Source organism: Maniola jurtina, chromosome 12, assembly GCF_905333055.1.
Source record: "Maniola jurtina chromosome 12, ilManJurt1.1, whole genome shotgun sequence".
NCBI lineage: Eukaryota > Metazoa > Arthropoda > Insecta > Lepidoptera > Nymphalidae > Maniola > Maniola jurtina.
The window spans coordinates 294492-320760 of record NC_060040.1 but is presented as its reverse complement, the minus strand read 5'-3'; the positions used below and the strand labels follow the sequence as shown (position 1 = coordinate 320760).

General features: G+C 38.8%; 4 protein-coding genes across 6 annotated transcripts; all 4 read right to left on the bottom strand.

The window, feature by feature from the left end:
• Positions 1-1714: 1714 nt before the first annotated feature.
• LOC123870458 (organic cation transporter protein-like) lies at positions 1715-5011 on the bottom strand. The gene is made up of 6 exons (XM_045913783.1): positions 4812-5011; positions 4195-4417; positions 3401-3656; positions 2424-3065; positions 2039-2220; positions 1715-1864 (listed from the first exon to the last, which is right to left on the bottom strand). Exons 1-6 carry the CDS (start codon positions 5009-5011, stop codon positions 1715-1717), a joined length of 1653 nt encoding a protein of 550 aa, XP_045769739.1.
• Positions 5012-5724: 713 nt separating this feature from the next.
• LOC123870262 (organic cation transporter protein-like) lies at positions 5725-10345 on the bottom strand. Its single transcript, XM_045913490.1, has 6 exons — positions 9403-10345; positions 8788-9013; positions 8124-8379; positions 7157-7798; positions 6498-6679; positions 5725-5908 (listed from the first exon to the last, which is right to left on the bottom strand). Exons 1-6 carry the CDS (start codon positions 9609-9611, stop codon positions 5753-5755), a joined length of 1671 nt encoding a protein of 556 aa, XP_045769446.1. The 5' UTR covers positions 9612-10345; the 3' UTR covers positions 5725-5752.
• A 666-nt stretch (positions 10346-11011) lies between these two features.
• Positions 11012-15196, bottom strand: LOC123870260 (organic cation transporter protein-like). 3 transcript variants are annotated; one of them, XM_045913488.1, is made up of 6 exons: positions 14752-15196; positions 13894-14119; positions 13190-13445; positions 12256-12897; positions 11940-12121; positions 11012-11222 (listed from the first exon to the last, which is right to left on the bottom strand). In XM_045913488.1, exons 1-6 carry the CDS (start codon positions 14796-14798, stop codon positions 11067-11069), a joined length of 1509 nt encoding a protein of 502 aa, XP_045769444.1. In that variant the 5' UTR covers positions 14799-15196; the 3' UTR covers positions 11012-11066. The 3 variants fall into 3 exon arrangements, with proteins under 3 accessions (XP_045769444.1, XP_045769442.1, XP_045769443.1); XM_045913486.1 differs by having other exon boundaries at positions 14606-15005; XM_045913487.1 differs by lacking the exon at positions 11012-11222 and adding an exon at positions 11238-11626 and having other exon boundaries at positions 14606-15196.
• Positions 15197-16333: 1137 nt separating this feature from the next.
• On the bottom strand, positions 16334-25997 carry LOC123870261 (organic cation transporter protein-like). The gene is made up of 6 exons (XM_045913489.1): positions 25672-25997; positions 24450-24675; positions 23858-24113; positions 17999-18640; positions 17336-17517; positions 16334-16628 (listed from the first exon to the last, which is right to left on the bottom strand). The coding sequence occupies exons 1-6, from the start codon at positions 25878-25880 to the stop codon at positions 16473-16475; spliced, it is 1671 nt and encodes a 556-aa protein (XP_045769445.1). The 5' UTR covers positions 25881-25997; the 3' UTR covers positions 16334-16472.
• Positions 25998-26269: the final 272 nt, after the last annotated feature.

Here is a 26269-nt window from a genome sequence, read left to right as displayed (position 1 = left end):
TGATATGGTAGGTACTCTTTGTGGTCGATCTTCTAACATTACAATTATTCTACCTTAACATTTAGCATTATTAAATGCATTCTGCGAGCCGATGGCTATCGCTGCACAAAATGGATCGTTCGAGATGCACTTTTATCATTTCAGTCTACGGACGTCTGTCGTCTAGGTAGGTACTTCTAAATGTAGGGTTTTTCAAAGAGGTTCACCACACCCAGCCTTGAGGCTTCCTGTGCCCTCATCCAGTCACTTAACGTTACTCTGTAATATCGCCAGTCAATGACACGGTATCCCACACTACACTTAGGTAGGTTCCTGAGGTACGCTGTGCTTGTACCCAATCTCCGCCCAATACGACAGGCATGGATTGTTCATTGCCACTTCAACTTGCTGGTGGCTTGGGCTATGTTAGAACCTTTCTTTGACGGATGCACTATGTACCTACATCACAAATAACGCCGCTGAGTCAAATTTAGTTACACAACCACGACGGTTAGCTTTCACAGTCTGCTTGATCATTCTCCTCGCCTCCCGTGGGCAAATTAAGGCCCAGGGACTTATAAAATTTCATCATTTTGTTTATTTATCACTGCTCTCAAGCTTCTCTCACTGAGTATTTTTTGGTGAGTTACAATTCGACCACCGACTCGTAAACTTACGCGAAAATGACGTCATTTACTAGTTTTAGCGTGTCAAATTGGTGTCAAACGATGAACTCGTGGTTCGGATTTGCTGGTATTGGTATTGGTTTCGACGAAAACGGCTGCCATTCTCGATGGTGACGTATTAATCTGGTATTTGGTATGGTAAAGTAAAAGATATACTCGCATTTGCTCGATCAACTTTAGTTCGTAATGTTTCCGCCTGTGTCGCTGGCTGTAGATGTATGAAAAAACTCGTTTTCGAGTTTAGTATTTTAAAAACTGTGAAATCTTATACTAGCCATACTGGTGCTGCAAATGTTCATGGGCGGCGGTAATCATTTAACATCAGCCGACCCGTCTGCTCGTTTGTTCGCTGTTTTATTATTCAAAAAAGAAAAGAAAAAAAGCCACATAGCGTCATGGCCATAAGTAGCTGGCAATGCATTTCGAAAAATATCTACTTATAAAAAATTTGACTTTATAAGTACTTTGACGTAAGATTTGTTTACATCTTTGTTACCTGTTATCTCCCAAAGCCACCATGTTCCAAACTTCATATTCGCTGATGGTTCTTCCCTGTGTTGGGGACAATACGCAGAGAAACTTTCAGCTTTTATAAAATAACGAAGGTCTGGCTCTCGCGGGCTCTTGGCCCATAATATCTTGATAAATTCATTATTCTTATATTATGTATTTTTTTTGGATGTAGAATTAAAACACATAGTTAAAGTTACGTAAAATTATACAGAATTAGTTACGTAGAGCAAAAAGTGCAATAATCAAAGTTAAAACAGTAATAAAATACAGTTATACATATAGATAATAAATATGCATAAGAACAATATCACTATCCAGTTTTTTAACCAAGTATTGTGTACTAATATTCAAAATAATATGATTGCTATTGAATTCTTTACATCTCAACATTTTAAAAAGTAATACTGAAATCATAAAGTTTTCATTTCTACAATAAAAGGAATAATAAAAACACAGTATGCTAATTTTACGCTTAGGTACTCGCAAATATTTACAATTATATTTAAGAAAATCATCAAATTACGCAGTCAATCAGCTTAGCTATCAACACCGATCGCTGAAGCTTCTTCCATGGTATCCGGCAAGCTGGTGCCAAGAGTCTCCGGCGCGAGGAACACGGTCCCCCCAGCTATTAGCGCGAAGCCAAAGAAAAGAGCTGAAGGAAAGTGATGCCAAATTGATGCACCCTAAAAATAAGTATTAAACCAAATGAACCCAAATTCAGTGAGATTTTTGTCTCTATCATTTGTATGGGGTTGCATAACAGAGAGAGCACTATTCTTACTTCTTTCCGCGGACAGAGTATAAGATGGGGCTAGTCAGCTGGTATAATATTCACACAAAATTATCATAGCACTTACTAGCGCAGGCGTCAGTGGAGCTGCAATAGCGCCGAGCCTGCCGATCATGGAGGAGAAAGCCAGCAAACTGTGTCTGTGCTTGGTGGGGTAGATCTCCGCGGTGTATATGTACAGGGACATCATCACTATCGCTATGCTCAGCTTGCCAATCAGGTACACTGACAACGACGCTCCATACAAACCTTCAAATAAATGGGTTTATGAAAGCCAATAACGAAGAAGAGGAAACAATAATGAAACAAGCGTCAACACTAAAGATGACAGCACACATATCAACTCGAAAAGGAACACCTTATCGCCTTTCACCTCGCCGTCAACCAGGCGTCAACCTAATGTAAAAACAGATCAGTAGCTCCAAACATAATGTTTAAAAACAATCACTCACCAGCAGGAATGAAGATATAGGCCAGCTGGCAAGCAGCGCAGGTCCAATAGCCCCCAACGAGTACAGGTTTTCTGCCGATTCTGTCCAACAAGAACACAGCTATCCAGTACCCTGGGATTTCTGATGCGGCAGCGGCTGCGAAGTTTATGTACCGATTCCCGGATATGTTGACGGCATTAATGGACATGCCGTAGTAGATCAGGGCGCTTGCAACCCACCAAAAAGGCGACACGCAACATCGTCTTAGAATCACTTTATTCTGAAACACTAATGTTATCAACCAAGGCTGCTCCTGTTTGTATTCTTTTTCAAGCGCTTTCAGTCTTTTCTCTACTTCTGCGTTCTCTCTCAAAGCCTGTAGAGATTTCTCTGATAACTCACGTTTGTTTATTCGGGCGACATTTTTGAGAAAAACTTCTGCCTTTTCATATCGACCCTTGCTCATGTACCATCGCACCGATTCAGACATAATCCAGAAGTACGAAATAAATAGAAACTGTGGTACAAAAATAGCGAGGATCAAATGTTTCCAGTACGGTATAGCCCATGCCATGAGGCCTAGAAGCATTTGTCCGATTGAATAGAAGGTGTTTATAGTCGCCCCAGCAGGCACGCGGTATTTGGGGCCAACTAATTCCATCACTGAAAACAAGTTCTTCGATGATTATTCTGATGTTTATTTTTTACTGCGCAGCAATAATTCTCTCTACAATTCCTATTTTTTATTTTTTGTTACATTAGCGGATGCCCACGACGTCCTCCTCGTTGGCAGAATAACATCGTGAGGAAACCTGCATGCCGGAGAGTTCTCCATAATGTTCTCAAAGACGTATTAAGTCTGCTAATGTGTGTGTGTGCACTGTGGCCATAACCTTCTCATTCTGAGAAGAGACTCGCACTCTGTAGTGAGGCGGCAATGGTTGATCATGATGATGTTGATGTAGTTCATGTTGAGAACTTAACTAAACGAGCCTCACCTAAAATATAAGCACAAGAGAAGGCACCACCCCCAAGCGTGGTCTTGAACAATTCAACAACAAGGAATCCGTAATAGTTGTTGACCCAGTATCGCACGATGCCCAGCCAAGCTATGTTCAGGGCGTTCCAGCTGAGGGCAAAGCGGCGCCCCCAGCGGTCGGAGAGGAAGCCCGTGATAGGCAAGGCTAACAGAGCTCCTGTGGATTGAACTGATCCGATAAATGTTGGACGCCATTCATCACATGCTAATCCAAACTGAAAGCGATAATCATTTAAGCTCGATATTTCAATCGTTAAAATATGCATGTGGAAGGAAAAAAGAAGAGAGGAAGACCAAAAAAAAAAAAGTCATGTTGTGCCGACCCCACATAGCGTGGAAAAGGACAAAGAAGATTTAAATCACCGATAGATAATGAAGTACAGAGATTACCGCCATGAGGAGTGTTGACTCAGCGATTATTGTATCGATATATGTGTATCAGTAAAAGGTCTTAACTCTTATGGTGAATAGTTTCGACCTTAAGAAACTATCGCTTAACATTATGTACGTTTTAAACAATTAAACATTGCTTGCTTTAATGGTAAAGGAAAACATGATGAAAAAACCTGCGTGCCTCAGAGTTCTCCATAATGTTCTCAAAGGTGTATGATATCTGCCAATCCACACTAGACCAGCGTAGCGGACGGTGGCCTAAGACTTTCTTATTCTGAGAAAAACCCGTGCTCAGTAGTTGCTTGTGCTGGGTGTATCATGAAGATGAATTTTAGCTGAGTAACAGGTTTCAAGGCTTACGTGATAAATAACAGTATCAGAATTCTCATAAACATAATCAGAGCAGCTGACGACCTCATCGCGATCGAACCATTCCTTGGGGCAATCATTAGTCCGTGCAGTGGCATTGACAGACCTGTAGCGATGGCAGTTGTCCACAGAGCCCTCACTCGTCGGCACAGCGTTTGAAATCCAAGAAGGTGAAAATTCTACAGCTTCCCTCTCGCACTCTGGGATCAGGCATCTGTGTTATGTCAAAAATACAGTCGATATTACGGAATCGCTAAAACCTCAATAGGTGAAACTTTAAAAAAAAGTGAACTGACTTCGAAAACTTCCATATACCAGGTCTTTAACTATACCCATGCAAAAGTTCGCGTTCCGGTGCATCATATATAGATAGAGATATATAGATATAGATAGATAGACAGAGCAGACAACAAAGTGATCCTATAAGGGTTCCGTTTTTCCTTTTGAGGTACGGAACCCTAAAAATAGCGTCAAATTGGTATGTTTAATCCTGGTTATATAATATGGGATGCACGACCTATTTTGTCGCTTTCTTTTCCCACTATTAGTTTTTACTAGACTCAGGTCAACACAAAAATTACACTTTCCATGAAATAGAATAACTTTACCTGGTATTGATTCTGGCTGCAGAAAATATGAATTCCAAAGCGAACAAGGCTGTGAATATTATCAATAGAGCTGTCAACATCAAAAGCCGAAGCTGATACATTCCAAACTGACCGATATCTTCAGTTAGTATAGTATCTAAGTCGACTTTTTTCGTTAGTCCGTTTTCATGATTACTAGTTTTACTTTTTCGGAAATCCATATTTAAATTACACACTGCAAGGAAATTCAATGCCGTTATAAAATGAAATCTTTAACTTTTTTCAGTCTCCGAGTGATGCTATCAGAAAGATAGTAATTTGGGCTGTAAAGATATCATATTTTATAAACGACCTTCCATGTATTTTGTTACATAATATTATTTATCGTAGACGGTGGAGTGCAAACTCACTGCAGCAAATAAGCAATTCAATTCTAGTCTAGTACCTACACATGCTACACCCTAATTGACGATCTTACCAAGGATATTAAATCTATGGAACTAACCAAAATAATAGTTCATTGTATTATTTTAGATCGTGGTTGCGATGCCATTGCATTTTGGTTTTTGTTTTTCTCGTAATTGTTTATGTATTTGTGAATATTAGTGGCGGAAAATAATGATGGATTTAGGTAGATAAATTTTCAACTGATGCGTATGTGATATTTTTTGTATCACGTACTAGACGGGTCATTTAGATCAAATATTTTTGTGTACTGAACTCGTTTTGCTAATAACTTGATGGCCAGAGTGTCATATTTATTTAAATAGTTTCATAGAAGTTAGAACAGTATCTATATTACATTGAGTATACATACATATATTATATAACAAAATATCTCTCTCGTCTCTTACTTGTCTGACTGTCTCTTGAATAAATTAAACACATGCAAACATATTTCAGTTTTTATTCAATAAATTTGGTTCACTAAGTTTAATGAGTTAAAGTCCAGTTATCACAATTCACTTGTTGTCCCTGACGCCGATCAAGGCCGCCTCCTCCATGGTGTCCGGCAGCTTGGTGCCCAGCGTCTCCGGCGCGAGCAGTACCAGCGCGCCGGCCGTCAGCGCGAACCCGCAGAACAGCGCTGAAGGAAAGTCATGCCAAATTGACGCCCCCTGGAAATCACACGAAGCATTTTTAGTAGATACATTACATAGATTTAGTATAACATCAGATTATTTATCAGAAAAACGCCAGACGACATCAAACGAGTCGCAGGATGCTGTTGAATTCAGGCAACGCAAGAAACATATGTCCAGCATGACATCCTAATTCACTATTTCTTCCGTTAACGTTGGGATATTGTCTGTGGGAGCGTCCCCTTTACAAGCAATTGCAGGTGACGATGTTGGAAGGGATCGTACGAAGTGGGACAAGTCTTTTACACGGAACTCGCCTCGTGGGCGGAGAGCTACAACCAGCTACGCTGCCAAGCTGGAACCAATTCGATTCAGCAACGGTGATCTCAGCTGTGCTAATGCCATCAAGCCGCCAAGGGATAAAAGTGATCTGAGGGATAAGGAGGAGAAATAAAAATTATAAGGAGTCTAGAAGGCGCTACGGGAATGCCGAGAGTAAGTACCGAACGGGTGCCATCCCGCTATCTGGCTCATATAACCGAAAGATGAGAGCCATTAGAAGTAGTGGGTATGTTATCTACTAGGTTACAATCCACTAACAATCTACTAGGTCATCATAACTTACAAGCGCGGGTGTTAACGGAGCCACAATAGAGCCGATCCTGCCCAGCATGGAGGCAAAAGCCACCAAGCTGTGCCGGTGCTTGGTCGGGAACATCTCTGCGGTGTAGATGTACAGCGACATCATCACTATCGCGATGCTGAACTTGCCGGTCAAATACACTGATAAGGAAGCAACGTACATATCTGCAAAATTGAAGATTATTTTGATTGACATAAGTTAAAAAAAATACTAGTAGGACATAGAGTAAGTAGGTGGTAACTTATACTTCTTATGATAGCAGGTTTTACTAAAAAGAACCAGCAAAAAATAAAATGTCATGCTTCAACACCTACCCAATATTATGTAGTTCACATTGTATACACCCCAAAAAATTTTTTTTTAATTGCTAAAGCTATAGATAACAATATTATTATTTTGAATAAAAAGATCATAAAGTTTAAGAAATCACATTTTAAAAGATCAGACTTATTTTAATTCAGTTCAAAATTAGACTAATTTTAATACAGTTCAAGATTAGGAGATTAGATAGTATTGAGTTTCACCTTGAAGTTATATTATGTAATTATTGCAATAAAAGCTTTATTGTTCAGTCCAAATAATATAAATTCATACTACAATGGTAATAAAAAGATATTAAAATTAATATCGTATTTACTTACACTTAGGTATTAATATGTAAACCAGTTGGCAGACCGCACAGGTCCAAAAAGCGCCAATGAGAACAGGCTTTCTGCCAATCCTATCCATTAGCAGCACAGCCACCCAATAACCTGGTATATCTGATGCAGCTACCAGCATCAAGTTTAAGTATCGGTTCCCGGACATGTTCACTGAGTTAATTGCCATGCTGTTGTAGATCAAGTTGAAGCTTATCCACCATATCGGTGCAATGCAGCAGCGTTTTAAAATCTCTTTATTTTGAAATACTGCTACGATCAGCCAAGGTTCCTTCTTTTTATATTCTTCTTCGCGGGCTTTTAGTTTTTCTTCTGTATTCACAGTTTCTTTTAATTCTTGCTGAAATTTCTCAGTTAATTCTCTTATATTTACTCGGGCTACCTTTTTAAGGAAATTTTCAACCTCTTTATACCTTCCCTTGGTCATGTTCCAGCGTAGAGATTCCGAAATGAGCCAATAGTATGAAAGGAATAGAAAATGAGGGACGTAAAGTATGAGGATCAGATTCCTCCAATAAGGAACACCCCACGCAATGAGGCTTAGTAGGAAATGTCCTGAAGAAAGGCAAGTACTTAAAGCTGCACCTGCTGCTACCCGGTGCTTTGGACCAACTAATTCCATTACTGAAAAAAAAGGTTTTTTTTGTACTGTGATCTCATCTCGTGGTAAATGACGATGTAGTCTAAGATGGAAGTGGCTAACTTGGAAGAAATATGGTACTTTACTCAAACCCATACCCTTATTCTACGTAGCATACCGGAATACTGTATGGCTCAGCAGCACGTGTTGGCCAAAATTTGACAAACGCATACATATACTTAGCATTCACTAGAGTCCAAACTGCTGCGCCTCTCCAGCGCCTCTCATCTATAAGACGACATACCACCACTGTGACAAGGATCGCCAAAATTATCAATCAGTCAAATCAGTTGTTAAAGGTTTACTGACCTAATATATGCGTGCAAGAGAAAATTCCACCACTAAACATGGATTTGAATAGCTCAGCAATCAGAAACGCGTAGTAGTTGCTGCACAGGTAGCGCACGCAGCCCAGCCAGGCGGTGTTGGCGACGTTGATGACGAGCGCGAGCCGGCGGCCCCAGTGGTCGGAGATGTAGCCCGTGATGGGTAAGGCGAGGAGTCCGCCGAAAGTGTGCACTGAACCGATAAGTGATCGGCGCCATTCGTCACATGCTAACCCAAACTAGAAAAGAGGAATGCATATTACAAGTTAATTTTTTTAATTGGATGGGATAGGAAGATGCCCTTCAAGGGAAAATTATATTTTTTTTCTTAAATCATAAAATCTGACCAAACCATATTGAGATACTTTTACTTATCTTTTCACATAATGTGTGAAACACAATATATTATTTTACAAGTAAAGCCTATTATAAGAATACAATGCCAAAAACCTGACGATGGAGATGAAAGGTAGGCACTGGAACTCCCTAAGGACATAATATAATAGGATAACACGTATATTTTGGACTTATCGCCATCTATGAGCCTTTTGGGGTACACGCACTGGAAAGTTTCTCATAGACAAATGCATTTGGCATATACATATATTGTCATTTCCCTCGTAAAAGAATCTGTTGGAATCACTTACATCGTAAACAATGGTATTAACATTCTCGTACAAGTATTCAGAACATTCAATCGTAATGTTTCTGATGAACCACTCAGCTGGGCACGAGTCATTCCTCGTAGTGGTACCATTGGGCTTGAAGCGGCGGCAGCTGTCGAAAGAGCCGTCGATCTCCGGCACAGCGTTCAATATCCACGGCGGGGAAAATGTCGTAACTGCCGAGGTCTCGCACTCCGGAATTAAACATCTAAAGGTCAAAAAGCCCTACAGCTACTAACTTTATAATTATTGCAAGAAAATCTCTTGACCTTTGTTATTATTTTTATCTCTCTGATGATACCAAATAAACACTTGAATTAGATTATAATGCATATGAAAATAAAATAAAAACATCGCTGTTTTTGTTGAATGAAAGATATAAGAACTGGTCAAAATGAACGTAAATCCAACAAGATTACAACGTATCTCAAATTCTATTAATACTAGAACTTTATCTCACACTACGATAGCAAAAACAAAGTCACTAGAGATCAGAAATAGAAAGTTAAAGCAAGTGATATTTAATTTCTTAAAGTTCGCTTATGTCTATTTTCTTGCTATGATATTCGCTAAATACTTAAACTCTTATCAAGTTACCTGGTATTGATTCTCCCTGTAGTAAGCACATATTCGATAACCGAGAATGCGGTGAAGACACTCAACACTCCCGCCAACATTACCATCCGCAGCTGATACCGCCCGAACTGACCGATCGCCTCGAACAGTATTGTGTCTAGACTCACTTTGGGTTTAGGCACCACTGGTTCAACAAAAAGTCTATCAGTTTCATTCTTCTGTAACTCCATAACTTCAAATTAGGTAACTATTTTATTTTCTTGAATCACATAACATATTTAAAACGTCTGCTCCGGTGAAAACTTGTAACTATTGAGAGATGTTCTTGAATTGTTTTTTAAATAAGTAAATTACCATGCGATAGCAGTTTATATAACATTATTGCACTTGTAATTTCTACCAATAACATTATCTATGTTATTGTTTATCTTTGTTTCTAATCAAATGCGATCGTTTCAAAAAATGTGGTTGTTGGCACATCACTCGCTATGGCAGTATGATTTTATTGAAGAGTAAAATGTAGCGCGCGTATGAGCATGTATGCCATAACGAGCGTAAACACTCAGAAATAATAATTAAACTGTATATTCTACAGTCTAATTATTGTACCTATTTAATTTTGTAAATAACGTGCCATTAATATCGAAATATTGAAATGATAAATAAGTATCCACTTGTCACTACAACCTACACTTACTAATAATATTAATATCTTAATTCACTAATAATACTAACAACTAAACTTACTTATAATACTTATAACTTGCAAATAATAATACTAACAACTTAACTTACTACTAACATATAATAATATCAATCATATATTTAGCATCATATTTGAGAGTTACATTACTTGACCTAAACATTGCACTTACACAAAACAAAATCATCCTGTACCAAAGTTATAAATCACACACGAAGTAGTGTTAGTAAGATATCATATTACATGAAGTAGTGTGAGTGAGCGTCGACTGGTTTTACCACGTCTTACGCTATTCGCACCATACTACCTACCAACTTTTTTTTTTTATCTACCTACAAATATTTAGAATTCTTATTGATAACCCATATTTAGCCTAATGTTCTTAGTTTATAAGTTTAGTAGTAAGTACTAGTAGAAATTGTTATACTAGATTAAATTATTGTTACGTGCACTACACATTGTCGACGACAGGTGTGCGGAAAAACTGATAAAGTTTATGTTTACACCTGTTTTGTAAAATTTGTAAAAATTTGTCCTTAAATAAATAAATTATTATTATTATTATTATAAAAATAACGATAGTCTGAAACCGCTCTAACGTCATGCGCTGTAGCATATGCAGACTGTTTGTACTTTCTGCATAAAAATTGAAAATTTACAAAAACCTTTGGAGGCAGACGATTTTAACCTTAAAGATATTAAACAAAAATTGCGGATGTAACAGCTCCCTACGTTTTAATTTGCAATTGACTTTTGTTACAGTTCTATTTCTTTATTGATATTATTCGAATATTAAGCTGTCTAAGCCGTTAAATAAAATAAATAATATATTTATTATTAATTTTAATAAAAAAATGTATTTTATTGGTCTCCTTGTTAAAATGCAGACGAGTTATCTTTTCTTCTACAAATACATGAAAACCATTCTCAGTTTTCATTCACTTTTTTAGGTTAGTTTGGTTAAAATCTTAGTTATCACAGATCACTTGTTATCCCTGACGCCGATCAAGGCCGCTTCCTCCATGGTGTCCGGCAGCTTGGTGCCCAGCGTCTCCGGCGTGAGCAGCACCAGCGCGCCGGCCGTCAGCGCGAACCCGCAGAACAGCGCCGAAGGGAAGTGATGCCAAATTGATGCCCCCTGGAATTTGCATGAAGCATTTTTAGTAAGTAGATACCTTAGATAGATTTAGTATAGCATCAGATCATTTGCCTCTGTTATGACCATGGCGTGTGGAATTGACTACAAGCCTTGTGTCCAGCAGTGGGTGTCTATTGATTGACGACAACATCCTAATTTGCTATTTATGCCGTGACAACATCCTAATTTGCTATTTCTTATAATGTCTCCTTTACAAGGACTTGCAGGCGACGATGTTAGACGGAATCGAACGCGAGGAAGTATGACGTCTCTTGGACTCGGCTACGGGAATTCTCAATTCACGCGTCATTGGCACAAGAGGCGAAGCAACTCGGAGCGTCCAGGTGCCAGGCTGGAACCACAGAGTAGCAGCAGCGGGACTCAGCTCTGCTAGTACCATCTAGCTGCCAAGGGATAAGAGTGAGCATAAGAAACAAAGAGGAGAGATACAATTATTTGGGGAAAGGAGTGAGAATGCCAAGAGTAAGTACCGAACGGGCGCCATCCCGCTTTTGGCCCATATAACGGAGAGATGGGGGCCATGGGAAGTGGAGGGTAGTCGTTTATGTTATCTATTAGGATGCCTGTTTAGTGAATAAGATAAGAATAAGAATAAGAGGTGTTTATTAGCTAGAATATATACTATATAGAATTGTTATAAGGATAAGAAAGTCAACGGTGTACAATTTAAACCTGCGTATATTCATTATAACTTACAAGTGCGGGTGTTAATGGAGCCACAATAGCGCCAATCCTGCCCAGCATGGAGGCAAAAGCCATCAAGCTGTGCCTGTGCTTGGTCGGGAACATCTCTGCGGTGAAGATGTACAGTGACATCAACACTATCGCGATACTGAACTTGCTGATCAGATACACTGATAAGGAAGCGACGTACATAGCTGCAATATTGAAGATTATTTTGATTGGCGTAAGTTATATAATGTATCTACCGTAAAATTAAAAAAAATAGTAGTCGGACATAGGTATGTTACTCAGAGTTCTTATAATAACATATAATATCACATTTACTTACACTTAGGTAGTATTATGTAGACCAGTTGGCAGGCAGCGCAGGTCCAGAAAGCGCCAATGATAACAGGCTTTCTGCCGATCCTATCCATTAGCAGCACAGCCACCCAATAACCTGGTATATCTGATGCAGCTACCATCATCAAGTTTAAGTATCGGTTCCCGGACATGTTCACTGAGTTAATTGCCAAGCTGCTGTAGATCAAGGCGACGGTTATCCAGCATAGCGGTACAATGCAACAGCGTTTTAAAATCTCTTTATTTTGAAATACTGCTACGATCAGCCAAGGCTCCTTCTTTTTGTGTTCTTCTTCGCGTACTTTTAGTATTTCTTCTGTATTCACAGTTTCTTTTAATTCTTGCTGAAATTTCTCAGTTAATTCCCTTTTATTAACTTGGGCTACCTTTTTAAGGAAACTTTCAACCTCTCTATACCTTCCCTTTGTCATGTTCCAGCGTACAGATTCCGAAATGAACCAATAATATGAAAGAAATAGAAATAAAGGGGCATAAAGTATGAGTATCAGATTCCTCCAATAAGGAACATTCCACGCGATGAGGCCTACTAAGAAATGTCCCGAAGAAAGGCAAGTACTTAAAGCTGCGCCTGCCGCCACCCGGTGCTTAGGACCGACTAATTCCATTACTGAAAAAAAGTTTTCCTTTTTTTGTTATTCCATACCATAATAAGTCAGCTCTAGACCGCGATCTAATTTCGTGGTAAATAACGATGCAGTCTAAGATGGAACTAAGCTAACTTGGAAGAAATATGGTACTTTACTCAAACGCATGCCCTTATTCGACCTGGCATACCAGAATACTATACGGCTCAGCAGCCAGCAGGAGTGAGTGGAAGAAGAAGACATGTGCCAACCCCACGTAGCGTGAGATAAGGACAAAAAGAAGAAAATAGTTGACAGTTGGAAAGGTTTACTGACCCAAGATATGCGTGCAAGAGAAGATTCCACCACTAAACATGGATTTAAGCAGCTCAGCGACCAGAAACGTGTAGTAGCTGCTGCACCAGTAGCGCACGCAGCCCATCCAGGCGGTGTTGACGACGTTAAAGAGAAGCGCGAGGCGGCGGCCCCAGTTGTCGGAGATGTAGCCCGTGATGGGTAAGGCGAGGAGATTGCCACAAGTGTGTACTGAACCAATGAGTGATCGGCGCCATTCGTCGCATGCTAAACCAAACTAGGAAACAAAAATACCTATTATAAGAAAAATAAAAAAAAATAATGATATGGGATAGTAGGATGCCCTTCAAAGGAATGTTGTAAATTTTTTCTTAACAAGTTAAATTATTATGTAATTTTTTAAAGAATAAACTCTGATCCACATTAAGATACTTCCACTTAACTTTTTACATAATCTACTGGTAACGCCGTATTATAAGTATTATAACACACGTCGTATTAACACGCCGCATTATAACACAATGACAAGAACCTGCTGATGGAGATAGCAGGTGAGCACTGGAGTTCCCTAATGGCATATGATAAGATAGCACGCATTTGGACTTATCACCATCTATGAAGCTTTTGAGGTACATGCTCTGGCAAGTTCTTCATAGACAGATGCATTTGTCATATACATAAATTGTAATTTCCCTAAAGTAAAAGAATCTGTTGAAATCACTTACACTGTAAACAATGGTATTATGATTTTCGTACAAGTATTCAGTACAGTCGATCGTTACGTTTCTGATGAACCGCTCAGCTGGGCAGGAGTCATTCCTCATAGTGATGCTCTCGGGCTTGAAGCGGTGGCAGCTGTCGAAAGAGCCGTCGATCTTCGGTACAGCGTTCAAAATCCATGGCGGGGAAAATTTCGCACCTTCCAAGGTTTCGCACTCCGGAATTAAACATCTGAAGATAAAAAGCCCGATAGTTATTAGTGTTATTACAATAATAATTAATTATTGCAAGAATATCTCTCGTCCTTTGTTATTATTTTTATCATGATGATGATAAGCAAGCATTGAATTAGATTATAATACATATGAAAATAAAGAAATCATATCGCGCTATTTGTGTTGAATAAAAGATGTAAGAATGGGTCAAGATGGACGTAAATCTACCAAGATTAAAATGTATATCTGTATAGTATTAATACTAGAACTTCATCTCATACCACGATAGCAAAAACAAAGTTGCCAGAGATCAAAAATAATTCACTGTTTTAGCAAGTGATATTTAATTGCTCAATACCACAGTCAATACGCACATTGCTCTGGAAAGTAAAAGGTGCATGCCCAAGATCGAGCCTCGGACCCTTCTGCTTATGAATGTTTTCGCGCTATTGTCACTAAAAACTTTATTTTTTAATTCTTAAAGAAACTCGTATCAAAGTACCTGGTTTTGATTCTCCCTGTAGTAAGCATATATTCGACAGCCGAGAACGCGGTGAAGACACTCAGCATTCCCATCAACATTACCATCCGCAGCTGATACCTTCCGAACTGACCGATCGCCTCGAAAAGAATTGTATTTAGACTCACTTTGGGTTTAGGCACCATTGGTTCAACAAAAAGTCTATCAGTTTCATTCTTCTGTAACTCCATAACTTTAAATTTACTATTTTCTTTTCTCAAATCACGTAACTTAAAACGTCTGCTACGGCGAAAACTTGTGACTATTGAGTAATGTTCGTGAATAGTTTTTAAGTAAGTAAATTACCACGCGGTTGCAGTTTATATAACGTTTTTGCACTCGTAAATACTACCAATAGCACTATCTACGTTACTCGTAGATTAAAGATAATCTTGTTTCTAATCATTGCGCATCGTTTCAAACAATGTTGTAGCAGCAGTAACATCATATAAAAGTTATTGTAGTTCGTTGTAACTTTGATCGATGTTTTAATAATAGGGTATTTTTTTTAAATTAAGTTTTATTAAAAAAAACTACTTACTAGATCTCGTTCAAACCAATTTTCGGTGGAAGTTTGCATCATATATTTTTTTCAGTTTTATCATTCTCTTATTTTCGAAGTTAAAGGAGGGGACACAAATTTTACCACTTTGGAAGTGTCTCTCGCGCAAACTATTCAGTTTAGAAAAAAATTATATAAGAAACCTCAATATCATTTTTTAAGACCTATCCATTAAATACCCCACACGTATAGGTTTGATGAAAAAAAAATTGAGTTTCAGTTCTAAGTATGGAGAACCCCCAAAATTTAGTGTTTTTTCTTTATATTTTTGTGCGAAAATCTTAATACGGTTCACAGAATACATCTAGGTGCTTATCAAGTTTCAACAGTATAGTTCTTATAGTTTCGGAAAAAAGTTGCTGTGACATATGGACGGACAGACAGACATGACGAATCCATAAGGGTTCCGTTTTTACCCGACTACGGCAAAGCCGAAAGGAAGGGTTATGATTTGAGCAGTCTATGTATGTATGTACAAGTAAAATAAACTAAAAAGAAAGAAACAAGATAGGTGCTTAGTGCTATCATCGTCTTATGAAAATATTCTAATTTGGTAGACAAATAAAATCATTGGGAATGCAGTCAATCAAGGATATGAAATACGCTGTCGACAACACACGACCACGGCATTTGTATTGATTCTTACTCAAGAAGATGACAGCACTAAGCACCTATCTTGTTTCTTTCTTTTTAGTTTATTTTACTTGTACCAAGTCGGGTTCAAGTTGTCTCATTTTTTCGTAGTCGGGTTATAGTTTTTTCAACTTTTTTTTTTGCTATTTGGCTATGGAACACTAAAAAGTCACAATTTTGCAACACTTAAAACCTATGACCCAATTTTTACCCGATTACGGTAAAAGGAAGGGTTATGTAACAGTTTATGTATGTATGTTTGTATCCAGATTCTGTGTGGTTTTAATATGTACTTGTTTTATTTTATTTTTACTATAACTTAAATATATCAGACAATATTGGCAAATATATAAATAATCAACTACACTATCCACAGCTTAGCAATAGAACTAGGGCTACATAATATGAACAAACTACTTAACCCAATATAAATAAAGGACTTAAGCTGTACAGTATTTATTGATAATATTCAAATAGATAAGTATTAAAGTGTGTTTAAACCGTTAAAAAATTAATTAATCCAAAAATATATTTTATTGGTCTCTTGGTTATAATACGGACGAGTTATCTTTTCTTCAACAAATACATGAAAACTTTTCTCAGTTTTCATTCACTCTTTTAGGTTAGCTTGGTTTAAGTTCTAGTTATCACAGATCACTTGTTGTCCCTGACGCCGATCGAGGCCGCCTCCTCCATGGTGTCTGGCAGCTTGGTGCCCAGCGTCTCCGGAGCAAGCAGCACCAGCGCGCCGGCCGTCAGCGCGAACCCGCAGAACAGCGCTGAAGGGAAGTCATGCCAAATTGATGCACCCTGGAATTAGCATGAAGCATTTTTAGTAGATAGGTAAGATTTAGTGTATCAACAGATCATTTGCCTCGATTATATTTTATGATAGGTAATCAGAAAAACGTCAGACGATATCAAACGAGTCAGATTCAGGCAGCGCAAGAACGTGGCGAGTGGAAGTGACTACAAAAATCCAGCAGTAGGTGTCCATCGATTGACGACGATATTCTTATTTGTTATTGCTGCCGTTAGTGTTGGGATATAATCTGTGGGAGTAGTGTCATCTTTACAAAGGCTTGCAGGTGACGATGTTGGACTAGATCATACAAGGGAAAGCAGAACCAGTCTTCTGCATGGACTCATCTCCGGATACGCGAATTCACGCATCATTGGCAGCTCGGAGCGTACAGGTGCCAGGCTGAAACTACAAAGCAGCAGCAGCGGGGATCTCAGCTGAGCTAGTGAGTGCCATTTAGCGGCCGAGGGAGGAGAGTGAATATAACAGACAAGGAGGAGAGATAAAATTATTCGTAGGGAGTCAAGAAGGCACCACGTTAACAATAACAGCAGTACTGAACGGGCGCCTTGCTGCGATTTGGCCCATATTATTACCGGAGATGGGGGGCCATAGTAGGTGAAGGGTTGTCATTTGTTCTGCTACTAGGTCGCCTGTTCAGTGCAGGGTTATTTCTTATCGTTAACTAATAGTGCATATTTTGATTATAACTTACAAGTGCGGGTGTTAACGGAGCTACAATGGCGCCGATCCTGCCCAGCATGGAGGCGAAAGCCACCAAGCTGTGCCTGTGCTTGGTCGGGAAGATCTCTGCAGTATAGATGTATAGCGACATCATCACTATCGCGATACTGAACTTGCCGGTCAGATACACTGATAAGGAAGCGGCGTACATATCTGCAACATTGAAGATTATTTTGACTGATGTACAGTGTATAAATAATAAAATTTAAAAAAAATAGTATCAGGACGTATGTATTAAATTATAGCTCTTATGATAGTAGATTCTACTGAGAAAAGCCTGCAAAAAATATAATATCATGATTCAACATCAACCCAATATTATGTAGTTACATATTTTTGTACACAATCGAGAATTGAGTATGTAAGAGGAAACATTTTTTCACATTACTCAAGCTATAGACGTTATTGTTTTACATACTCACATATCACATAATTTAATTAATCACATTTAAAAAGCTCAGACTGACTTTAATTCAGTTCAAAATCAAGAGATTAGATAGTATTGAGTTCAACCTTGACGATGAACTAGAAAAGGTAGATTAATGTGAGTTGTATTGTGCGATAAAAGATTAGTTGTTCAGTATTGTATATATAAATATATATATATTAAATAATTAATATCATATTTACTTACACTTAGGTAGGAATATGTAGACCAGTTGGCAGGCTGCGCAGGTCCAAAAAGCGCCAATGAGAACAGGCTTTCTGCCAATCCTATCCATTAGCAGCACAGCCACCCAATAACCTGGTATATCTGATGCAGCTACCAGCATCAAGTTTAAGTATCGGTTCCCGGACATGTTGACGGAGTTGATAGCCATGCCGAAGTAGATCAAGGTGACAGCTATCCACCATATCGGTGCAATGCAGCAGCGTTTTAAAATCTCTTTATTTTGGAATACTGCTACGATCAACCAAGGTTCCTTCTTTTTGTATTCTTCTTCGCGTGCTTTTAGTTTTTCTTCTGTATTTACAGTTTCTTTTAATTCTTGCTGAAATTTCTCAGTTAATTCCCTTTTATTTACTCGGGCTACCTTTTTGAGGAAACTTTCAACCTCTTTATACCTTCCCTTGGTCATATTCCAGCGCACAGATTCTGACATGAGCCAATAGTATGAAACGAATAGCAATTGAGGGACGTAAAGTATGAGGATTAGATTCTTCCAATTAGGAACACCCCACGCGATGACTCCTAATAAGAAATGTCCCGAAGAAAGGCAAGTACTTAAAGCTGCACCTGCTGCCACCCGGTGTTTAGGACCGACTAATTCCATTACTGAAAAAAAAAAAAACCTTTTTTGTTATTCCATACAACATAATAAGTTAACTCTTGAACTATGAATTCTCATCTCGCGGTAAATGACGATTTTGATGATTTAAAATCAGAAACTTTTTGAAGCGAGGAAATAATTTTTAATATTTTCTAATCCATTTGTATGATATCTATACATGAAGTCCAGTAAAACGTTACCTTCTCTTTGAGAGGTTGTAGAGGAGGCCAAATCCTATTGTCTAAGACAATTACTGATTCACATTAGCTTAGAGTATTGTTCAGGCCTACCTATCTATGATTATTTGTAATGTATATCTATGACAGTGTCGCGAAAGCATCTACATACTAATATATCAGTAACACTAATGCATTTGACCTAATTAGAAAACCAGTCGCAAATAAAGCATGGAAGAAGACACCCGCATTTTATTGAAATCTAGTTGTAGTGAGCAGATATCAAATGACCTCTTAACGCCCATGGGCATAAAGGGCTCGTTTTTGAGTTAAGAAACAAATATGTATATTTGTTTCTTTTAAAATTAATTTTAAAAAAGTAAGGCATATTGTCAACTTTTTAATTAGTTTCTAAGTAGCAGACATCACAATTAATAATTGTGAATACTAAAATAAAAATAATCCTTATAGGTTCTCAAGGCCGGGCTCTGAAACTGTACCAGAGTCATAATTTCTATTTAGTTACTTTGCCAAAAATCGATGTTTTTTTGAAAATTTCAGAGTTAAGAAATTTCTCCCTTGTGCCATTATTTTATCGTTTTTTTAGCTAATTTTCAACTTATTTTAGAGTTTTGTATGTTATTAGATAGCTGAGAATGTGTAGAGATAATCTGCAGGCCAAAAATTTATGTACCTTTTTAAAAAAAATAGCATTTTTGGCAAAGTAACCAAATAGAAATTATGAAACAGTTTCAACCTATGAGGATTATTATTATTTTAGTACACACAATTATTATAAATACGAGAAATACAAGGGTGCAAATAGAAACCTGCACATGGTATTTATCGACCTTGAAAAGGCATATAGAGTTCCTCGCGAAGTTTTGTGGTGGGCTATGAAAGTGAAGAGATTGCCTGAGAAGTATGTGAGGCTTGTGAAAGCGATGTATAGACGAGCGAGTACAAGGGTCCAATCAGAAGCTGGCGTTACGGACAAGTTCAATGTGGAAGTAGGCTTGCATCAGGGATCGGATCGGATAAGAAACTTAGTAAAAAGTTGGCACTATCTCTTACTTTTTTTTAATAAATTTTTAAAGAAACAAATACGTATTTTTCTGAAAACCATCAATAACTCAAACACGGGCCCTTTTTGCCCATAGGTGTTTCGAGGTCATTTGATAGCATTTAACCCCTCTACAACCTCTCAAAGAGAAGGGAACGTTTTACTGGACATCTTGTATAAATATCATACATATGGATTAAAAAGTAGCCGTGCGGTTTCGGTAGCCGTGCGGTTCCGGCTTAAGAATGTGACCGCTCCATGTCTTCCCGTGGATGTCGTAAAAGGCGACTAAGGGATAAACCGAATGGTGGCGGTTCGACATCCCACCAAACAAAAGCATCCCCAAGGAGGGTTAGCGTCAGGCAGGCGGCCGGCTGTTAAACTTCATGCCAAAACACCTTACAACATGTCATGTCAAGTATTAAAGGAATGTGCGATACTGCTAGGGCGTACCCCCGAGGCGACGCGCAGGAGCAGCACCCGGCGCCTGTGGGAAATGGACAAGGGTTGTTGCATCAGGGACGGGTGCGACGTAAGAAGCGAGTCCGAGAAGTAAGAATGAGAATGAGTAGTTGGAATGTAGGAACGATGAATGGAAGAGGAAGAGAGTTAGCAGATGTATTAGAAAGGAGAAGAATAAATGTTGCATGTTTGCAAGAAACGAGGTGGAAGGGTACGAAAGCGAGGGAAATTGGGGCTGGGTATAAATTTTTCTATAGTGGAAGTGATGGTAGGAAAAATGGTGTAGGAGTGGTGCTAGACAAAGAGTTGAAAAAATGTGTGACGGATGTACAAAGAGTAAACGACCGAATTATAGTTGTCAAGCTAGTTATACAAAGCGTAGTTGCAAACATAATGAGTGTGTATGCGCCGCAGGTAGGATGTGATGATGATATGAAAGAGAAGTTTTGGAAGGATTTTGATGCTGTTATGATGGGTGTCCCCAAAAGCGAAGAAATATATATAGGAGGTGATTTTAACAGTCACGTAGGAAAATCGAATGAAAGTTTTGAAAGAGTGCATGGGAGCTGGGGTTTTGGGACTCGTAACCGGGAGGGAGAAACATTACTGCAATCGGCATCTGCCTTTGACATGGCCATAGTAAATACATTTTTTGAGAAACGAGACCAGCATTTAATTACCTATCAAAGTGGCAAACACAGATCACAAATAGATTATTTCCTAATTAGTAGGAAAAATATTAACGCAGTAAAAGACTGTAAAGTCATACCGGGTGAACCATTGGCATCCCAACACAGACTTTTGCTAGTGGAAATAAACGTAAAGTTTAAAACCGCTAAGCCCAAGCCTAAAACCCTCCCTAAAATAAAATGGTACATGATAGAAAAAGAGGAATGTGCGAAAGAGTTTCAGAGACAAGTGGTAGATAAAATGATCGAGATGGATGGTGATTTTCAAAAGAAATCAGTGAATGAGTGCTGGAATGAAATGGCTTCATGTATGAGGAGAGTTGCAAGGGATGTTTTTGGTGAGACGAAAAATAAAAGACAGATAGATAAAGACACGTGGTGGTGGAGTGAGGACGTACAAAAAGTTCTGAAAGAAAAAAAGGATGCCTTTAAAAAGTGGAAAGGTGTGAGTGATAGTGACGTGATTGTGAAGCAGAATAAAAAGGAACTATATATGGAGTGTAAAAAGAAAGCTAAAAGAGCTGTCGCTATCGCAAGGGGAAAGACACAAGAAAAATTGTATAGGTCTCTTGAAAGCCCCCAAGGCCAAAAAGGCCTAAGAGCAAGAAAAAAGAATGAAAGGGATATTTCCCACATTAAATGCATAAAAGATAACGAAAAGAAAGTTTTAACGAATGACGATGACATAAAAGACCGTTGGAGAGAATATTTCAGGAAGTTAATGAACGAAGAGAATGAGTGGAGTGGAGAGCTAGCTAATGTACCAACTAACTTGGGTGTGGTAAAACAGGTGAGTATAGATGAAGTAAGAATGGCAGTATTAAGTATGAAAAATGGGAGAGCGACAGGGCCAGATAGTATACCAGCTGAGGTATGGAAGTGTCTAAAAGGAGATGGATGGAGCTGGCTGGCTTTGTTCTTCAATAAGATGTTACACGAGGAGGAGATCCCAGAAGAGTGGTGCAACAGTTTGCTGGTGCCCATTTACAAAAACAAGGGTGATGTACAAGACTGTAACAGCTACCGAGGAATAAAGCTCATGTCACATAGTATGAAGATTTGGGAAAAAGTGATAGAAAGAAGAATGAGAGAGGAGACTGAGGTTACCCAAAACCAGTTCGGGTTTATGCCAGGTCGAGGTACCACAGATGCAATATTCGCACTCCGTCAACTCTGCGAGAAATACAAGAATGCACATAGAAACCTGCACATGGTATTTATCGACCTTGAAAAGGCATATGACAGAGTTCCTCGCGAAGTTTTGTGGTGGGCTATGAAAGTGAAGAGATTGCCTGAGAAGTATGTGAGGCTTGTGAAAGCGATGTATAGACGAGCGAGTACAAGGGTCAGAACAGAAGCTGGCGTTACGGACAAGTTCAATGTGGAAGTAGGCTTGCATCAGGGATCGGCTTTAAGTCCTTATTTGTTTGTCCTGGTAATGGATGCTCTGACGTCAAACATACAGGAACAAGCGCCCTGGTGCATGCTGTTTGCCGACGACATTGTGCTTGTCGGAGAAGATGCGGCCGACGTCCAGAGCAGACTGCGTAGATGGCAAGAGAAATTGGAGAGTGTTGGCCTGAGGATCAGCCGAACGAAGACAGAACATCTGTTCTGTGACTTCGGTGGCCCCTCCAGTTTCTCTGATATCTGTTTGGATGGCGTAACTCTACCTGTCTGCTCCAATTTCCGGTACCTCGGTTCGCTCTTCCAAAGTGACGGTAGCATTGATCGAGACGTGAACAATAGAATGAATGCGGGATGGATGAAATGGCGACAGGTCTCAAGTGTTATATGCGACCCGAAAATGCCCCTTAAACTTAAGGGGAAAATTTACAAAACTGTCGTTAGACCTGTCACATTGTATGGTTCAGAATGTTGGGCGGTAAAAGGAAAGGATGAAAGACGATTACATGCGACCGAAATGCGAATGTTGAGATGGATGTGTGGTGTGACAAGAATGGACATGATAAGGAATGAATATATAAGGGGAAGTTTAAAAGTAGCACCAGTGGTAGACAAATTGAGGAGTAATAGGCTGGCATGGTATGGGCATGTAATGCGGAGGGAAGAGAGTCATATCACTAGAAGAATGTTAAATATGCATGTGGATGGAGAAAAGAGAAGAGGACGACCAAAGAAAAGGTGGATGGATTGCGTGAAAGAGGATATGCGTATAAAAGGGGTAGATGATAAGTTGATGGACGACAGAAGAGAGTGGAAGAGGAAGACATGTTGTGCCGACCCCACGTAGCATGGGATAAGGGCTGGAAGAAGAAGAAGATGGATTAAAAAGTATTAAAAATTATTTCCCCACTTCAAAAGGTTTCTGATTTTAAATAATAATATACTATATAAAAAAACTAAAATTTAAAAATGAATAATCAAAATCGGAGCTGTTTCTGAGGACTTCCAATGAAAAGGCTTCGTTTACTCCATTGGCAAATTGCAATTCGACTTCGCATTGCCTTTTTTACGTTTATAGTTATACTTTGTCAAAAGCCTTCATGCAAGTCCCAACAACGACAGCGAAAGTTTCAATTCAATTGGATAAACAGACATACAGAGAGATAGATAGACAGTCAAGAGCATGTCGTCTTATAATTATATACAATGCAATATAAATATACATGTGGAAGGAAAAAAAAAGAAACGGAAGACCAAAGAAAACGTAGATGGAATGCGTTAAAAAGAATAATGTGCATGAAAAAGGGGTGGATAATACGTTGACGGATGACAGGAGTGAGTGGAAGAAGAAGACATGTGTCAACCCCATATAGCGTGGGATAAGGACAAAAAGAAGAAAATAGATAGTTGGAAAGATTTGCTGACCTAAGATATGCGTGCAAGAGAAGATTCCACCACTAAACATGGATTTGAACAGCTCAGTGACCAGAAATCCGTAGTAGCCACTGCACCAGTAGCGCACGCAGCCCAGCCAGGCGGTGTTGACGACGTTGATGACGAGCGCGAACCGGCGGCCCCAGTGGTCGGAGATGTAGCCCGTGATGGGTAAGGCGAGGAGATTGCCGAAAGTGTGCACTGAACCGATGAGTGATCGGCGCCATTCGTCGCACGCTAAACCAAACTAAGAAACAATAATGCATATTATAAGTCAAAAGTTAAAAATAACTTTTTCAAATTAAATTTTTAGGACAGTTGTGGGCATGATAACAGCACACTGATTCGTTAGATAAACAGTATCTCCGACAGCCCTCTAAGCAGAGTATGCATAGAGTGTAACGAGACACCGGAACACGTAGGTACTGCTCCAATACAGCGGTGTATCTGTCCAAAAGAAGCCTATATTAGCTCCCCAGCAAGCCCTCGCCGACCTCAACAAAATTTCCTCATAGACGGACGCATTTGGCATGATATATTATAATTTCTCAGAAGTAGTTTAAGAATCGTTGGAATTACTTACATCGTAAACAATGGTATTATTATTCTCGTACAAATATTCAGAACAGTCAATCGTAACGTTTGTGATGAACCACTCAGCTGGGCAGGAGTCGTTCCTCATAGTGGTACCAGCGGGCTTGAAGCGGTGGCAGCTGTCGAATGTGCCGTCGATTTCTGGCACAGCGTTCAAGATCCACGGCGGGGAAAATGTGGCCGCTTCCGAGGTCTCGCACTCCGGAATTAAGCATCTGAAGAGTAAAGCCCACAGTTTCGAAAGTTATAGCTATCACAAAAATATTAAATTAACAGCTCTTGACCTTGGTTTTTACATTTGTCTCTCTAGTGATAAAAAAAATTGTTGAATTAGATTACAATGCAGATGGAAATAAAAAGTCATATTGTCAGTCAGTCAGTATTGCTTAGAATGGATAAAAAAGAAAAATAAAACCGACTTCAAAAACCACAAACACTAAAAAGTAAAAAATAATTTTTGTTTAGCTACACGTGTAATTTACCTAGGTATGAAGTCGAGATAAAACAAATTTAGAAATCCAAAACTGAAGTTCAGCCGACTTCATACCTAGGTACATTACACGTGTAGCTAAACAAAAATTATTTTTTACTTTTTAGTGTTTGTGGTTTTTGAAGTCGGTTTTATTTTTCTTTTGAAATTTTTTTATTTCACAATTTTTAGTGGCCCTACTGTACATAATATGCTATGCCCAATTAAAACCCTACTGTTTACTGAGCTATTACACTGATCGCGAGCAATTTGCTCTTATGCATTGAGGAGTTATATTCTCCATCTCCGAAGATATTCATCAGATCTTCACCTTTATATGGGACTACCTGCACAGTATACCCTTTCAAACAAAACAAAAATCCAAACCGGTCCAGGGGTCCAACAAAAAAATCCGACGAATTGAGAACCTCCTGTTTTTTTTGAAGTCGGTTAAAAATGGAAGTAAATCTAACAGGATTGAAATGCATCTCAAATGAAAGCGTATGTAGGTTATTTGATACTGCGGCAGCAAAAACCAAAATCGTCGGAAAACAGAGGCGGCAAGTGATATTTAATTGCTTAAAAGCACATAGCTCTGGAGTTATGATATAGGAGACAGGAGATCGACCTTAACCACTAGACTATCGCCGTTTGGTAATATTACTTAATAATATTTACACACTATCATGTTCATTAAATACATTATTCTTAAATTGAAAAGAAAATCATCATACTAAATCACCTGGTGTTGATTCTCCCTGTAGTAAGCACATATTCTATAGCAGAGAACGAGATGAAGACACTCAACACTCCCGCCAACATTACCATCCGCAGCTGATACCGCCCGAACTGGCCGATCGCCTCGAACAGGATTGTGTCTAGACTCACTTTGGGTTTAGGCACTACTGGTTCAACAAAAAGTCTATCAGTTTCATTCTTCTGTAACTCCATAACTCTATAAATTAACTATTTAATTTCCTTGATTAACATAAATTAAAACGTTTGATGCAGTGTACCTAAAGTTCTGACTGATAAGTAATGAACGTGAATTGTTTGTAATACCTCGCGATAGCAATTTTTATAATTTTTGCACTTGCAAAGACTGCCTACCAAACATTATCTATGTCTACGTAATAATATTATAATCTTTGTTTCTTATCATTGCGTTCGCGTCTCATTTCAAACAATATTTTTGGATTCGTACAGCAGTATGATTTTATTGAAGCACAAGATATTATTGTAAATTCAAGATTTGAATAGAGCAACTGCCGAATTAGTTGGTGGTTCTTCTCGGCATTGCATTCCAAACCAATATTCTAGTCTATTAGATTCTTTTGAAG

Excerpts from the sequence above, each read along its gene's own strand:
- LOC123870262 (XM_045913490.1), bottom strand. The coding sequence starts at position 9,611 with ATGGAGTTACAGAAGAATGAAACTGATAGACTTTTTGTTGAACCAGTG. Across the intron at positions 8,380-8,787 it reads TTAATACCATTGTTTACGAT|TTTGGGTTAGCATGTGACGA; the intron begins GTAAGTGATTCC and ends CCTCTTTTCTAG. Across the intron at positions 7,799-8,123 it reads CTCTTGCACGCATATATTAG|TAATGGAATTAGTTGGTCCA; the intron begins GTCAGTAAACCT and ends CTTTTTTTTCAG.
- LOC123870458 (XM_045913783.1), bottom strand. The coding sequence starts at position 5,011 with ATGGATTTCCGAAAAAGTAAAACTAGTAATCATGAAAACGGACTAACG. Across the intron at positions 4,418-4,811 it reads GCAGCCAGAATCAATACCAG|ATGCCTGATCCCAGAGTGCG; the intron begins GTAAAGTTATTC and ends GACATAACACAG. Across the intron at positions 1,865-2,038 it reads CTCCACTGACGCCTGCGCTA|GGTGCATCAATTTGGCATCA; the intron begins GTAAGTGCTATG and ends ACTTATTTTTAG.
- LOC123870260 (XM_045913486.1), bottom strand. The coding sequence starts at position 14,814 with ATGGAGTTACAGAAGAATGAAACTGATAGACTTTTTGTTGAACCAATG. Across the intron at positions 14,120-14,605 it reads ACAGGGAGAATCAAAACCAG|ATGTTTAATTCCGGAGTGCG; the intron begins GTACTTTGATAC and ends TTTTATCTTCAG. Across the intron at positions 12,122-12,255 it reads CTACATAATACTACCTAAGT|CTATGTACGTCGCTTCCTTA; the intron begins GTAAGTAAATGT and ends TCAATATTGCAG.
- LOC123870261 (XM_045913489.1), bottom strand. The coding sequence starts at position 25,880 with ATGGAGTTACAGAAGAATGAAACTGATAGACTTTTTGTTGAACCAGTA. Across the intron at positions 24,114-24,449 it reads ATAATACCATTGTTTACGAT|TTTGGTTTAGCGTGCGACGA; the intron begins GTAAGTAATTCC and ends ATTGTTTCTTAG. Across the intron at positions 16,629-17,335 it reads CTCCGTTAACACCCGCACTT|GGTGCATCAATTTGGCATGA; the intron begins GTAAGTTATAAT and ends TGCTAATTCCAG.